The 15,828-nt window shown below is 40.5% G+C and overlaps 1 protein-coding gene across 5 annotated transcripts in view; it reads left to right on the top strand.

Moving 5' to 3' along the window:
• The first annotated feature begins 2,810 nt into the window (after positions 1 to 2,810).
• The window catches only part of slc8a1a (solute carrier family 8 member 1a), a 33,853-nt gene continuing 20,835 nt past the window's right edge, over positions 2,811 to 15,828 (top strand). For 2 of the 5 annotated variants that reach the window (XM_062448059.1, XM_062448055.1), the window contains exons 1-2: positions 2,811 to 2,968; positions 7,312 to 9,168. In XM_062448059.1, coding sequence (XP_062304043.1) covers positions 7,355 to 9,168 — 1,814 coding nt within the window. In that variant the 5' untranslated portion in view covers positions 2,811 to 2,968; positions 7,312 to 7,354. Of the gene's footprint in view, positions 2,969 to 5,417; positions 5,545 to 5,584; positions 5,733 to 7,311; positions 9,169 to 15,828 lie in introns of those variants that run through there. The other 3 variants (XM_062448058.1, XM_062448056.1, XM_062448060.1) reach the window with 3 other exon arrangements.

Raw genomic sequence — 15,828 nt, 5'->3', positions numbered from 1 at the left:
ATTACAACCCAAATTTTTACCTGAAAGATTTGGGGCTTTTGAGAACATATTTTTCCCACCCTTGCAGGAACCTAGATTTCTGAAGTGACAGATCTTTCTTTTTTTACCTGTCTTTTTCAGTTCCTCCTGGCATCTTTTTCCCATCCATTTTATTATTTTGACATCATCTTAATCTTGCAAACTCCCTCCACAACAATAAATGATGGTTTAGGGTTGTCTTGGTACACGCACCTGTGTTTGAGAAAGAGAGCATGCGCGACAACTGAAAACGGCACTTTTTAATGCACGGTCTGATCATGCGTTTATTTAGATTAAAACCTAGTGTAGCCTATTAGCTTACTTATCAGTCACACAGTAACAAACTTAACACAAATCGTTTTATTCGGTGTGTGAAAAAACAAAGACAAAGCAGGCGATCTGCTGGCACAATTTATGAACGGCAGAGCGGGCAGACCGGGAATTCTCCCGATTCTCCCGATGGCCACTCTGGGCCTGAATACTATTACTAAATGAGCAATATTTTAGGGGGTGCTATCGGGGTGCTTTTGTCTTTCTTGGGGGTGCTGAAGCACCTGCTAGCCCCTCCCTAGCGCCGCCCATGGTATCATGCCACCAAAGAAAATCCCTTCAGTCACAGAAACATCTTGTCACAGGCAATGAGAAGAAGATGACATAATGGGATCATGTGGAGGATTTTTATTTTTCACAATGCCAGTAGTGAGTTTATTATAGCATCGGCATAGTCAGAAGTGTTTTTGGATTTACCTGCACAGTACCGGCACACTATCATGTGTTGTTCATATGGGCATGAGTGTTTTCACATTTTCACAGGTACAATGAGATCAATGAAACTGGGACTGACTATCATGGCACCCATCTGTCTTTTCAGTGGAAATGAGCGAAAAGGTTCTAAACAGTAGAAGGTGTAATCAAATTAATTACCTTCAACACAGACAAAATGCTGAAGATCTGTCCATGTTTTGAGATATGGTTAACTGCTTTTGGAAACCTTAATCCATATTATCCCTGTTTCTTCCTTTTACACTGTAAGACATGTTAGTTCCACAATAGATTGAGCAGATGGACTTTTCAAATAACCATTTGTTCGGCCAGTCCATCTGTAGATCGTCTGTAGATTACTAATAAACTATCAAAAACTGTGAAAAGAATACTGTGCCAATTTACCTTCATCCTAACTCTAGCCTGTTCAATCAACAGGGATGCTCTTTACACTCTTTTAATAGCGTTTTGATTTTGTAACCATCTACAGATCTCTGTACAGGGGGTAATGTTACTACAGTCAATTAGAAAACAGAAGCAATAGAAATAATAGTGTGTCCAAAGGGAAGGTTAATTTACTTATTGAAAAGACCTACAGAACAATGAGTGACTGCCTCGACAGTATGTAACAGACATTTGGCATGCCTTTATTATTAAACATGACATGGTGTAGGTAGAGAACAAGATCGAGTCCAGAAAATAGAACAGGGCCTCAGGCTAAATGAAATGGAGCTTAGACCATAATTCTATGCAACAGACAGGATATATATATGAATGTCTCTGTTTCAAGGGAAGAGCAGTGGAGGAAGGGATTGTCTCAATTAATAAATTATCACATTTCGAATGAAGCAAACAACCACATGGATAAAAGGGTCTGGGATCTACTTGACAAAACTGTTATGATTTCTTAATTTGTCATGAACAATGGCCATACAGTAGGCAAGAGTTTGATCATATTCTCATTTACAGTACTCTTTACAAATGTTTTTTGTATCAAAATACCACTTTTAATAGTATACATTATACAGCATCATTGTAATAGTTACCCTAATATTTACATGATTATATACTTCAATTTGACTATCTCCTTATTCAAGTTTCTCCTCAGAAGATGTGTGAATATGTGATAGCAACATGACTAAATGATACCCCTTGTAACAAATGTATCAAAATGTTTCGGCAGTAAGTGTGTATACATGTTCACAAACATGTTTAACCCTTGTGTTATCTTCGGGTCATTCTGACCCATCAGTCATTGTGACCCACCGTCGTATTGCGACAAATTTACCTCCTACAAAAACAAAGTGAAGCATTTTCTTTTAACTGTTGGGCTGTCTCAGACCCCCCACATTGCAATGGTTAAAAGAAAATTATTTTTATTTGTTTTTGTATTGGGTAAAATTGGGTAAACACAACGGTGGTTCGTTATGAACCTTTGGGTCATGTGACCTGAAGGCAGCACAAGGGTTAAGGGAGGCGTGACTTGTGTTGTGAAATCAAGGTTTTAACTTGTGTGTTTCTTCAGTCTCACGCATGGAGAGGTACTTCTGTGTGAGAAAGAACAAGACACCCACCGGAGCAAAAAAGAAAGTCTGCCACAGATCTGAACATTATATTTTGAATGCAGAGATCCAACAAAAATGCATCTTCGCATTTTCTGTCTGTGTATTCAGCTCTGAACCATCACTCTCCCTCCCCCCCCCCCCCCCCCAGTCCTTAACAGAGGATCATAAGACGTCACCTCCGCAGTCAGAGGGCATGGGAACAGTGGAAAATCACCACGGTGGCGGTGCAGGGGTGAGGGGGGGGGAGATGGAGGTGGCGGGATGTAGGGTGGTGGACCACTTACGCTGACATTCCTCCTCGGGCCCCGCGCCATCAAAAAGGTACCCGCCGGCCGAGCCCTTTATCTCCCACGTGGCAGTGGCGACAGGGAGCTGCCAGATAGCTGGCCCCTGCTTCCGCAACGTGGTGACAGTCTCTGATGTAGAGCCTTGTATGGCTATAGCTCACGCTAAGGAGGACGATAAGCAGCAAAGCCAGCTATGCGGGCCATGTTTAGAGACACTCAGGGGGGAACAGTGTCCCGAGACAATGTCTGTTTCTGTTAAATTTAGAGAGGTTATCGCACCCTGTTCTCCCCGCTGAGCAGTGTCTCTTCTCTCACAGCTCCGTTGGGACTTCAGAGGTGAGTACAAGGCATCTTGCAAGCCACCGTGCTTTGTCAGCACTCTTTTATTTACTAACAGAACTTTTTTCCTTGAGATGTTTGTTCAAGGTTCGGGTATGGGAGATTTTGGCTGTAGATGTGTGTGTATACAGTATGGGTGTGTGTGTACAGTACAGTACAGTACAGTACAGGACAGTACAGTTGGTGTGTGTGTTCACCAACTGTACTGTCCTGTGTCCTGAGAGAGAAAGTAATGAGGAAGATGATTTGGTCTTTCACTGCACAAAAATGTTTCAAGCTGTGGCTGTCTTAACCCTCGTGCTGCCTTCGGGTCACATGACCCAAAGGTTCATAACGAACCATCGTTGTGTTTACCCAATTTTACCCAATAAAAAAACAAATACAAATAATTTTCTTTTAACCTTCGCAATGTGGGGGGTCTGAGACAGCCCAACTGTTAAAAGAAAATGCTTCACTTTGTTTTTGTATGCGGTAAAGTTGTCGCAATACGACGGTGGGTCACAATGACTGATGGGTCAGAACGACCCGAAGATAACACAAGGGTTAAAAAGGATTCGATTTGGTAGGTTAGCCTTGGTAAAGGCTATGGTTGAGAGATGAACTATGTGAACTATGCCTATGTGAATGTGCTCAGAGATGGACACTTGCCATCATAGAACAGATTCTTGACACTTTTCAGCACTTTGTTCTGAGAAATGGTTCACCTTGATGCCAGGGTTATAGTCTTTGCAGAACTATCAATTCATTTGATTGATGTCGTTCGCCACATGTAAAGATTAAAGACCATTGCAACAGTTGCCATTCCATAAAATTACTTATGATTATTAAGCTATGCTAATGTTGTCAATAGTTAATTTACCCTGTCTAGTAATCAACTTGTGACAAAGTTGCTTAATCTGTCTGAAACAAGGTATGCTGTAGGACTAAGAGAACAGTCCTAGATTGTATGTTTAGGTTCACCAAAAAGGCAGTGACAAACAAGTGTGGATAACTTCTTGTGACTGTAGAAGGCTTTTAAGATTTGGCTACAGTATGACACATTGGACCCACAAAATCGAGCAGAAATGCCAAGGCAGGCTGGCAAAGGGCTCACTGCCAGCAGGGAATTTGTAGACAGGAACAAAATGCCTCCTTTCTCCCCAGGGGATGGGTAACAGAATTATTTACTAAGTAGTCTCCGTGTCAGCTGAGAAAACCAGAGAGCAAGGTTAGTTCCAAGGTCATTTGACTCTAAAGTTAAAACGAAAATTGAAACTAGAATTTTGCTGCAAAAAGTTACCCGAAGTTCTGGGTAAACACTAAAAATGTATCTGGTGTTGCACAAGTAGGACAATAGTGGTAGTGTGTAGAACAATGATTAGAAGTATTAACAATGACACATTAGTGTTAACTAGCTACAGGTGGATGTCAATATATCTGTACATAAACATACATATCTGTACATAAAGAATATTCTATGCATTAGAATATGCTTTGCCATGTGGTGATTTTGAGGGCAGTGAAGGTGCATCCTAAGAGTTCAAATTAAGTGTTACCAGGTGTGGTCCATCATCTCAAAGCAGTAGCAAGCAGAATAAAAAACATAAAAACATGGCCTGACTCATCAAGTTCTCCTGGTCTGTACCCTCTAATCTTCATAGATGTTATCCAAGGTGAAGAATGTCCATGAGGACTACCATTAGCTCCACTGACAGGTGGAAACTGGGTTCATTTGAATGCTTTGCCAAGCCACTGGAGGCCTTATTCAGAAGGAGCAAAATTGCAACTTGCCACATCACACTAGTACAACCACTGGACCCTCACCTTTCTTTTATGTCCATGACAAAGTGTGACCGTCCATTTCAAGTCAGTTTCGAAATAGCCTCAATAGTTGTTTGTGTGTGCAGTCTGTGTGCAAGCACCAGTGTTGTGCTATGCCACAGATCAGCATAATTCAAAGGGTGACTGTTGCAGCATCATCTGACATATGATTCATATCAGTTGGCTGTTTGGTGGACTTCCACTGCAGGCCTCGAGACGAACTGGCCTAACAAGGGGAGACAACAAGCTGGGCATTGGGTAACTTGACCTGACATGGCATTGCCATGACTCAAGATTACAAGCAACAGCGTACATTTCTGTAGGGAGCTATAATACATCTCTACTAAGTTTCATGGTGAGCAGTGAATGCTGTCCACATTATGCAATGAGTATCTTGTTATCTAAGTGCAACAATGAGACAGACCCCTCAGCAAAATAAAAAATACCCTTCTAAACGGAAATATTATCAGTGTAAATTGTAGGACGGTGAATGAGGTGAATGGAGAAAGCAGTCCGTTTTATAACAAATTGTTACATTTAAATTTAAAAAAGTGCAGCAGCAGTAGCCTATCTCACCATTTGTCATGCCCCTGGCCCTGATTCATCCGTGCGCAAGCGTGAGAGAGAGAGAGAGAGAGAGAGAGAGAGAGAGAGAGAGAGAGAGAGAGAGAGAGAGAGAGAGAGAGAGAGAGAGAGAGAGAGAGGTGATGCACAAGCCAAGCGCATCAGCAGCAGCGCGAAAACCGAGAGCTGACAACGACGACCGGGTGCATGTGAGTTGACTTGCCTCACCTCGACAATTTTTTTTCAAAGAAAAGGTATTGATGCTTTCAGGAACTTCTTTGAGATCCGGAGGTTTAGTGTGAGTTAGGAAAGTTCAAAGCAGCTGCCTCAATGTTATTCAAAATTTGCCTCAGGCTATTTCAAATTTGTCTCCTTGCACGACAACGGGAATGAAAAGGTAGGTCATCACAAAGCAACCTATTTTTTACATTTATAAGGCTAATGTTTCTTTATTTTATGTATTTGTTTTGAAGGCAATGATGGACCGATCTCATACCGTAACCAAACCTGAGTAGGCTATTCGTGCTTATAGTATGGGTTAATAAAGTTCTTTCTTATCACATATCGATTTTTTTAATTCTGAATGTGAATGGCGTGTGCTATATTTGAAACGTTTTGACGTAATTATTCCTTTTCATATTCAAATTCAATGGATTTGTGTGAAACGGCTGTGTGGATATGTAATGCATGGAAAGAGCGTATAGGATACTAAGCTCACACATGCAGACACATTCTGAAAGTACCGAGGAGTCGAAAAAAAATACAGTGGCACATGGAAGTTTCACTGTGGAATGAGAGAAGCAATTTAACTTTGTTATACTGCCATGTTTAAACTTTTGCTGGCTTTTTGTGAAACATTGTGTAAGAATTATAACAAAATAATTTATAAAAATTGTATTTGAGACTACATCTCAACTTTACTCTTAATTAGTCTGACTGATTTAATTGCAGATAACTAAATGACTGCAAGTCAAGAAGGGTCAGAGGTAGAAAACCAACAAATCATTACACAGTTGTTTCTCCTGAATGATGTTCTAAAGAATATCAATAATGAAATGATTAAGGAGAAACAAACACAGAAGTGATCCATACTTACAGCAAACCTCAGAAACCGGGCCATAATTGGGCTTTGATGCTGGCGGGCTTAATTCTCATATAGAGACACTTTGAAATGCATATTATCAGCTTTGAATTATGTTATGTAATATCAGCATGGTACATAGCATCACGGCTAGTACCAAGGTAACGATGATGGCTCAGCCTTCAGGAAGTAAATGCTTGCAAAATTATTTCGCCAAGTAACAAACATTTCTACTTTATTTGTACTCAGGTGTGCATACTAAATGGGATATTTCAGATTACTGGTGGCGTTTTACTTTGTCATTGTGGTGTACTGTGTGTTGATAAGCAAGATTTTTTTTTTTAAGGAAGGTGAAAGATAATGTCGACAAAATAGAAACACTTTGTAAAAGTTAGATTATTTGGTATTCTATCATTCCAATGATTTATTATGCAATCTGCTGTCAATTGATGTAAGTGGAACCATATGTAATCATACTTATTATTCAGGATGAGGATTAAATAATACCACATGCAAAAATCTGTATTATGTGTGTATGCATTACAGGCCTGTATCTTAGATATCAGAAAATGTTTAGGACCTACTGCAAGTGTCTGCTAGGAAAAACAATTATTTTCAGATGCACTTTAAAAGTTGTTCATTTGGTTTTCAATGCTATGTAGGGTTACAACAGCATTGGCATGGAATTCAGGCAAAACATGTTATGTATGTCCTTTAGCTATTAGGGTAACTAACAAAAAACATTAAAACAACAATAACATCCTGTATTGAAGACAGTCTATGAGAGAATCCCAAATGTAACATATTTTTCATAACAAAAACTCTCATCGTCAAGAAAATATGAATCCAATGTCTGTAACGATCTGTAAAACATACATTTTTTCTTTTCTGACAGGGACACGGAAAAGAGGGCCTGTTAATAACATCTTATCAGCACCATGGCGCAGACTGGGACTTCATCCATGCTATTCATTCTTCAGCTTGCTGTGTTTTTGTCAGCATTTTCATCTCAAATTCAGTATTCAAGAGCAGGGAGTCCCAAACTAAGCATGGAAACTAACTCTACAGATGATGGGAATAGTACACAATGTGGTGGAGGGACACATAAATGCACACCTGGTGTTATCCTGGCGGTATGGAAACCAGAAAACCCAGCCTTTGCCGATCAGTTGGCAAGAGCCACTGTTTACTTTGTAGGCTTGTTTTACATGTTCCTGGGGGTTTCTATTATCGCAGATAGATTCATGGCTTCCATTGAGGTCATTACTTCACAGGAGAGAGAGATTACCATCAAGAAACCGAACGGGGAAAAAATCACAACGACCGTGCGCATATGGAATGAGACTGTGTCCAACTTGACTCTAATGGCGTTAGGATCGTCTGCCCCAGAAATCCTACTCTCCGTCGTTGAGGTGTGTGGCCATGGTTTTCATGCAGGTGAACTGGGCCCTAACACAATTGTCGGAAGCGCTGCCTTCAACATGTTTGTTATCATTGGCCTCTGTGTTTCTGTCATCCCCAATGGAGAGACCAGAAAAGTGAAACATTTGAGGGTATTTTTTGTCACAGCAACATGGAGTATATTCGCTTACATCTGGCTTTATCTGATCTTGGCTGTTATCTCTCCTGGGATTGTAGAAGTGTGGGAAGGCCTTCTCACTCTGTTTTTCTTCCCGCTGTTCGTGGGGTTTGCTTATGTCGCTGACCGCAGACTTCTTTTCTATAAGTATGTGTACAAGCGCTATAGAGCTGGGAAGCAGAAAGGGATGATCATTGAAACTGAAGGAGACCCTCAGCTTCCCTCAAAGGTCGACATTGAAATGGAGGGCAAGATGCTCAATTCTCATGGAGAGGATTGCATGGATGGAGACATGGCAATGGACGAGAGAGATCTGGACAATGAGGAAGCCAGACGGGAAATGGCCAAGATCTTGAAGGAGCTGAAACAAAAACACCCGGAGAAAGAAACGGAGCAGCTCATTGAATTGGCAAATTATCAGGTGTTGACCCAACAGCAGAAAAGTCGTGCCTTTTACCGTTGCCAGGCAACCAGGATCATGACAGGAGCTGGGAATGTTTTGAAGAAACATGCTGCCGACCAAGCCAGGAAAGCCATTGGTGCTCACGAGGTTCGGTCAGAGGTTTCGGACAATGACTTCTCATCAAAGATTTTTTTTGACCCTGGTACATACCAGTGCTTAGAGAACTGTGGTACTGTAGCGCTGAATGTGGTTCGTCGTGGTGGTGACTTGACCAATACCGTTTCAGTGGAATACCGCACTGAAGATGCAACAGCCAATGCCGGATCAGACTACCAATTCACTGAGGGCACAGTGGTCTTCAAGCCCGGTGAGACGGAGAAGGAGATCCGAATAGACATCATTGACGATGACATATTTGAGGAAGACGAGCATTTCTTGGTCCACCTCAGCAACGTAAAGGTAATTTCTGAGGGCACAGGTGTCAGACACTCAGAGGCCAATCACGTGGACACCCTGGCAGGTCTTGGCCTACCATGCACAGCCACGGTGACCATCTTTGACGATGACCACGCCGGGATCTTTACATTCGAAGAACCGGTGATGACCATTAGCGAGAGCATTGGGATGATGGAGGTGAAGGTCATTCGTACCTCAGGAGCTCGTGGAGTAGTTGTCGTACCCTACAAGACCATTGAGGGTTCAGCGAAGGGAGGTGGAGAGGACTTTGAGGACACCCATGGAGCACTGGAGTTCCAGAATGACGAGATCTGGTAAACAACATTAATTTGTTTTTGTCACTATGCTTGTTTGTAAGGGTGTACCTTTAAACAAGACTAGGTGACTGCACATTGACTAATACTTGCCCTATAAAAATACTGTAGTTCCCAAAAAAAGTATTGGCCTTATTACAGCATATCATTCCAGTCCATACAAGTCTATATGTTGTCCTGTCCAACTTTCTTGTTTTATTAATCCATTTTTTATTTTTTAATAACTTCATAATATATCCATATGCCTGAGGGGCGAAAACAAATGTACATTTTCAGCCTCTCGTGTGCCCTCTATTTCTGCTTCCTCTTCTGTTTCATGTTCTCTCAGCTTTGCCTCTCCTGTCTTTCTTATTTCTTTCTGCCATGACATCATACAGTTGTGAGCCTGGAGAGGCATACACAGCAACGTTGTGTCACAAATGAATATTCTAAGTAGTAATATGACCTATGAAATGTATTTTATTTTAGTATCTGTATTCCACCCCACTCAATCAGTAGGATCTGTCATGATGTGCAGTGAGCATGCGAGTGTAGTCATTACCTCATTTGGCTGCTCACAGAAGGCAAGATTTGATGACTCACTGCTGCTTGGCTGTGGAGGAAACAAATGGCAACAAATGATCATTGTGATCAGAATGGGATGCTAATGCTAACTATGCATTTTTAGATGTATATATATATATATATATTAGGGTTACAAGTTTTTGAAGCAAGAGCCAGCAGCTGTAGCATAATAGATATGTAGTCGGAAAAAAATCTATTGAAAGATATGACATGCACTCTGAGCAAAAATGCCATTCATAAGATTCTTAGTCTTTCTTTTACCTGTGATTTTTATAATGAATCTTTTATTTTACTAGGATTCCAGTACCCACTTTACGTAATCTTCCACTTCACATTGGAAGTACTCTAGGCCTAGATCACCCAGTTGTACACTCAGGTTTATATTCTTGAAATAGCAGTTGGGCCTGGACCTTTCCACAGAATGAGTGGTGGCGGGAGTCGCTGACAACAGTTTCATTCTTTGGAGAATAAACATTGCCAGCACGAACAGAACACCAGCCTCTTGAAATGGAAAAGGCCCTGCACTTGTGCTTGTTTTAAGCGGATTAATGACGAGACACTCACACATTTATACAGAGGGAAACGGATTGCTTTGAAGTGCGTTATGTGAAAGGGGCTCAGCCAGCTTTGCATGGGGAAGAAGAACCATATATAGACAGGGCACCAGTCTGTATTGGGAAGGTGGCACTTGAGTTATCATTTGGAAAATGTATAAGTCTTGGCATTGAAGTTCGTAGTGGTTGGGGCGCAGTAGCAGGGCGTCCCCAAGCCTATTACTGTAAACACACTGCTAGATATGCCTGCAATGTCCCTCACTATGTAGATATGAATTGTGTTCGGTAACACTTTATAATAAGTCAACGCTTTTTGGCATTTACAAAGTGTTAACTAATAGTTAGTTAATCCTTTATAAAACATTTTGAAACATTAACAATACATTATTAAATAGTTAATAAGCTTATTATTAAACACTATGTTGATCATTAATAAACACTGTTAACAATTATGGATTTTATTCATAATACAATTCATAAGGTGTTTAATAACTGCATTATCATACTTTATAGACAGCTTGTTAATATAGTTGCAAACCAGTAGTTTAAAAGGTGTTAATGGTACATGAGCTGGTATAGAAAGCATTAGCAAATGGTGAACAAACCATTTACATTACCTTTATAAAGCATGAGTAAATAACTAACAACGTATTTACTTAGGTCTTTAATTAATGTATGCCAAGTCGAATACATGATGTACACTAGGCTATGCTTTGCAGATATCTTAACAACTATTTTATAAAGACTTACTAATGATGCAACTTCTGATTAGTAATGCAAGTTATAAAGCATTTACTAACTGTTAGTTAAGGCTTTTGCGTGACCTAATCTAAAGTGTGAACTATCTATGCCTTATTAAGTATTTATAGACTATATAGATATTGTGTTTTTGTTTTTTAGAAGAAATAGCTGTTAATTTATTTACCTGGGTAATAAAATAGTATTTTATTTCCATTAAGAAGCAAGACACTAGAATTGGTATAAAAGTTGGTTACCCAAGGCTGTATTTTATTTTCCAAAAATGGCTGTAATAAACTGCAAATGTTTAGCTACTCCTCGACAGGTCTGCAAACGCCTTTGAAAGCAGAGATTTGTTAAAACGTTACAAACAAATCGTTTTAACAAATTGAGGCGACAAAGCGTTTGCTGACCTGTCGAAGAGTAAACATTTGGTTTCTTATATACTACAACAATATGTGGGAAGATTCCAAATCAAACACGGCGAATCTGGAGCAGACGCCATCTTCTCAGAGCAATCAGCTGCACTTGTACTGGTGACGTCACTACATCTCCAAGGCAACATATCAACAACTCTTTTGAGAACGTCTTCTGGACCAATAAGAACAGCATATTGGTTCAATTGCGACAACATTACGAGCGTTCTGATTGGCTAATGGGTAGTCATGCTAGCCGCGTATTCATGGTCTATATATATCTATGGCGTATTGACCTCATCTGCGGTCTGATACGTATTCATATTGCCCTCCGCTGATGTCATCTTCAAAATGAAGATCGAGGAGTTTTACTATCCAGATGACAATGAAGACATCAACAGCGACGAGGAAATTCTTAACTTTCTGAAAGAGCAGAAAAGTGTGAACACAGAGAGATAAACGACAAGCGCTAGGCAGATTGCTAGGTTTGGTTGCTCAGATTTCAGATTGGTTGCTAGGTGCTAACACCTGAAACACACCGTGAGAAGACTTGAGTAGAGCTGAACAAAACGACATGTTTTAGTTAAATGGAAAGAGCTAAAAATGGCATATAATAAACAACTTACTAACCTCGACCGTTCGGTCATGCCGGGAAATAGCTATCAAACTGAGGTTTTAACGTATCGACCGCTGTCACTCTCGGTTACTGTAGTAGAGCTAAGTAGTAAGTACTAGTAAGACACATGCCTGTCGTTACTTCAATAAAATAGTAATTTTGAGTATCACATTGTGTTGTGTCTTTTTCCTTTTGAGAAACGTATGTTCAGCCTTTGTGAATGTGAGGTTCGAGAATGGACAAGAATACCTTAATAAATAACTTATAAATGTTTAATAAGGCATAGATAGTTCACACTTTAGATTAGGTCACGCAAAAGCCTTAACTAACAGTTAGTAAATGCTTTATAACTTGCATTACTAATCAGAAGTTGCATCATTAGTAAGTCTTTATAAAATAGTTGTTAAGATATCTGCTAAGTATTAGTGTACATAATGTATTCCACTTGGCAAACTTTAATTAAAGACATAAGTTAATATGTTGTTAGTGATTTACTCATGCTTTGTAAAGGTAATGTAAATGGTTTGTTCACCATTTGCTAATGCTTTCTATACCAGCTCATGTACCGCTAACACCTTTTAAACTACTGGTTTGCAACTATATTAACAAGCTGTCTTTAAAGTATGATAATGCAGTTATCAAACACCTTATATTGTATTATGAATAAAATCCATAATATTTAACAGTGTTTATTAATGATCAACATAGTGTTTAATATAAACTTATTAACTATTTAATAATGTATTGTTAATGTTTCAAAATGTTTTATAAAGGATTAATTAACTATTGGTTAACACTTTGTAAATGCCAAAAAGCGTTGACTTATTATAAAGTGTTACCTTGTGTTCTATAAATATCCTTCCCCTTCATGAGTGAAGAGGATTCATTTAGTTAATTACATGAATCGGTGAAGCAAAACATGAATGCATTTTATGAATAGTAAACTAACAAGCAAATTAACCCTGTTGTCCTAAAGAGTTGCCGGCTCCACAATAGATGTGACGTTTTGAAGAAGTGTAACGCAGGGCTTAGCTTCTGACTGTGTCACTTGCTATTTGCAGTAAGTGAGGAGAAATTAGAGCTGAGGAGAAGATCGGGGGAGTCTGAAGCACACACACAAGTCAGCCATCTGCTCCCTCCCCTATCCTAGCCATCAAACTTCACTGGTGCTGAATCCATACCTATTCTATGCAGCCTTACTTCTCTGGAAAATACCAAGAACTAAGTTTACATTTTACATTTCCATGGCTATGAGAATATGAGTGTTACCACATTTCAATATAACCTTAATTTCTTACTGCATAAGCTGTTGCCAGTTTCATCCAACAGCAAAGGTCTCATTAGGGGCAGTTCTAGGATCAGACCTTTAGGGATTCTCAGCCCTTAATGAGAATGTGACATGGATATTCATACAGTGCCTTGCAAAAGGGTTAAATACGGTGGCCCTGAAGTGCAAAACACACCCACTAATATGAGTACATCCCCCAAATAAAAACACTCCCCCCAAATACGAGTCAACTCCCCCCAAATAGGATGACTTGCTCACCTCCCCCCAATACAAAGACACGCTCCCCCAAATGGGAAACGACATTACCTCAAAACTACATTACATGAACTCAAACCGGAAAGGGTTGGTACTTTCGTCGCTGAATGGATGCAGTAACTAACATGAAATAAGAAATTGATCAATAGAAGTACAAAATGAAATAATGACAGAGTTACGTGCACCAGAACAGTTGTTTGGCCATCGAAGCATGTAACATCGAACAGGTAATACTTTTGCATAAGTACTTGCTACATGCTCCGATAGCCAAACAAATGGTGGTGCACGTAACTCTTGTCAGGCTATTGCATTTCATACTTCTGTAGACCAATTTCTTATTTCCTGTTAGTTACTGCATCCATTCAGCAACGAAAGTGTTGTACCAACCCTTTCCGGTTTGAGTTAATGTAATGTGTTTTTGAGTTGATTTAATGTTGTTTCCCATTTGGCGGAGCGTGTCTTTGTTTTGGGGGGAGGTGAGCAAGTCATCCTATTTGGGGGGAGTTGACTCACATTTGGGGGGAGTGTTTTGCACTTCAGGGCCACCGTAGTTAAACCCCCTGCTAAATCCAGAATTTCACTGGAAGTCAGGTGGCTGAGCGGTTAGGGAAGCAGGCTAGTAATCTGAAGGTTGCCAGTTCGATTCCCGGCCGTGCAAAATGACGTTGTGGTCTTGGGCAAGGCCCTTCACCCTACTTGCCTCGGGGGAATGTCCCTGTACTTACTGTAAGTCACTCTGGATAAGAGTGTCTGCTAAATGACAAAAAAAATAATAGATTATTTTTTTTATTAATACAATTATTTAACAATAAATGAAAAATACATTGACATTGGGTCAACTCACCCCACAACCCAACCCAGTTTACCCTAAGGAACAGTCCCTCAATCTCAACCCTTCTCCCCTTTTTGCTTAAAATATCTCTGCGGATCATGCCTTATACTTCTCTGGGAGAATTTAGCTTTGTCGCCTAAATGTACTCCTGGAAACATTTAATGCAGGCAAAAACACATAGCATCTACATGGTCTTGATTACCTGTCCACTTTCTCATCTGGTTCTTGATCTCTTAGTGATGACACTCTCTGTGTGCTGACTCCATCCAGCTCCATCGCCTTCTCTCCCTCTTTATCCTCCTCTCTTCCTCTCTTAGTGATGTCAAACAAAAGTCAAACCAAACAGAGTATAATCTGATAAGAGGTAGGGCCTATAAATGGATCCATATCAATGTATAACATATTCTAATATAATATTGGGTTTCTGTGGGTACTGCAGTAACATAATTTAAAATTCACAACTTAACTCATTACACCAAATGACAAAGTTCCTTTGCCTGAACTCCACATTTTGACACACATTCGACTTGGCAGAACGGGTGACTTGGCGCTTCAGGAAGAGAGTCAGTTTACACAATTAATATTTTGGGAGTGCGTGTTCATTTTGCCCTTCGCATCCCTACGGTGCTCTGAACCCCATAAGGACAGGCCCAGCAGTTCATCTGTCCTCAGAATCCTAGCAAGCCACTGTCATGGTCATGATCCAGAGTTGACGTTGCATGCCCGCTCCCCCCCCCCCCCACCCCCCGGTGAAGCCCCCTCGCTTGAAGATCGCATGACCGCGACTGTGATGCCCATCTCCATCCTGTGGGCTGTGTGACGGGGAGATGTCAGTACGGCTTCGTCAGACTAGATAGAGCAGAGGGGAAAGGCCCGATGAAGAGAGAAAGAGAGAGAAGAAAGGTAGAAAGACAGACAACCTCGAAGAGAATGAGAACCCCAAAAACCTCTAACTGCACTGATTCAACCTCTGACACTGTCCGTCTACATTTGACCAATACCCTCTCGCTGGCTTTGCAGGCTTCTTGTTTTTTTAGGGAGGTTAGTCAGTGCTCTGTGCATGTCCCTAATTTTCATAGCTACATGCTTCAGTGACTGTGCACATATTTGTGGCTCTGTACTTTGAGGGAAAGTTGAGCAAAGCCACTGCTGCCAGCCGGGATACAGATAGACTAAGTGCTGATTATTTCACATCTTCCACGCACAAGATGAAGAGATAGACACTGTTAGATCACAAATCCCAGCTGATATGACTCACATCAACAGTCCTCTAACACTCCTCTCAGCTACTCCTCACTGTGCTCTTATCTCCTCAGTGTCTCTCATATTGAAGCTTTTTTTTGTTGTCCTTTGCAAACTATGTATGACCTTATTAGGGCATTGAGATGCAGTATAGT

Source organism: Osmerus eperlanus, chromosome 22 (genome assembly GCF_963692335.1).
Source record: "Osmerus eperlanus chromosome 22, fOsmEpe2.1, whole genome shotgun sequence".
NCBI classification, from domain to species: domain Eukaryota; kingdom Metazoa; phylum Chordata; class Actinopteri; order Osmeriformes; family Osmeridae; genus Osmerus; species Osmerus eperlanus.
Note: the sequence above shows the minus strand (reverse complement) of the source record. Positions and strands in the feature narration are given on the sequence as shown.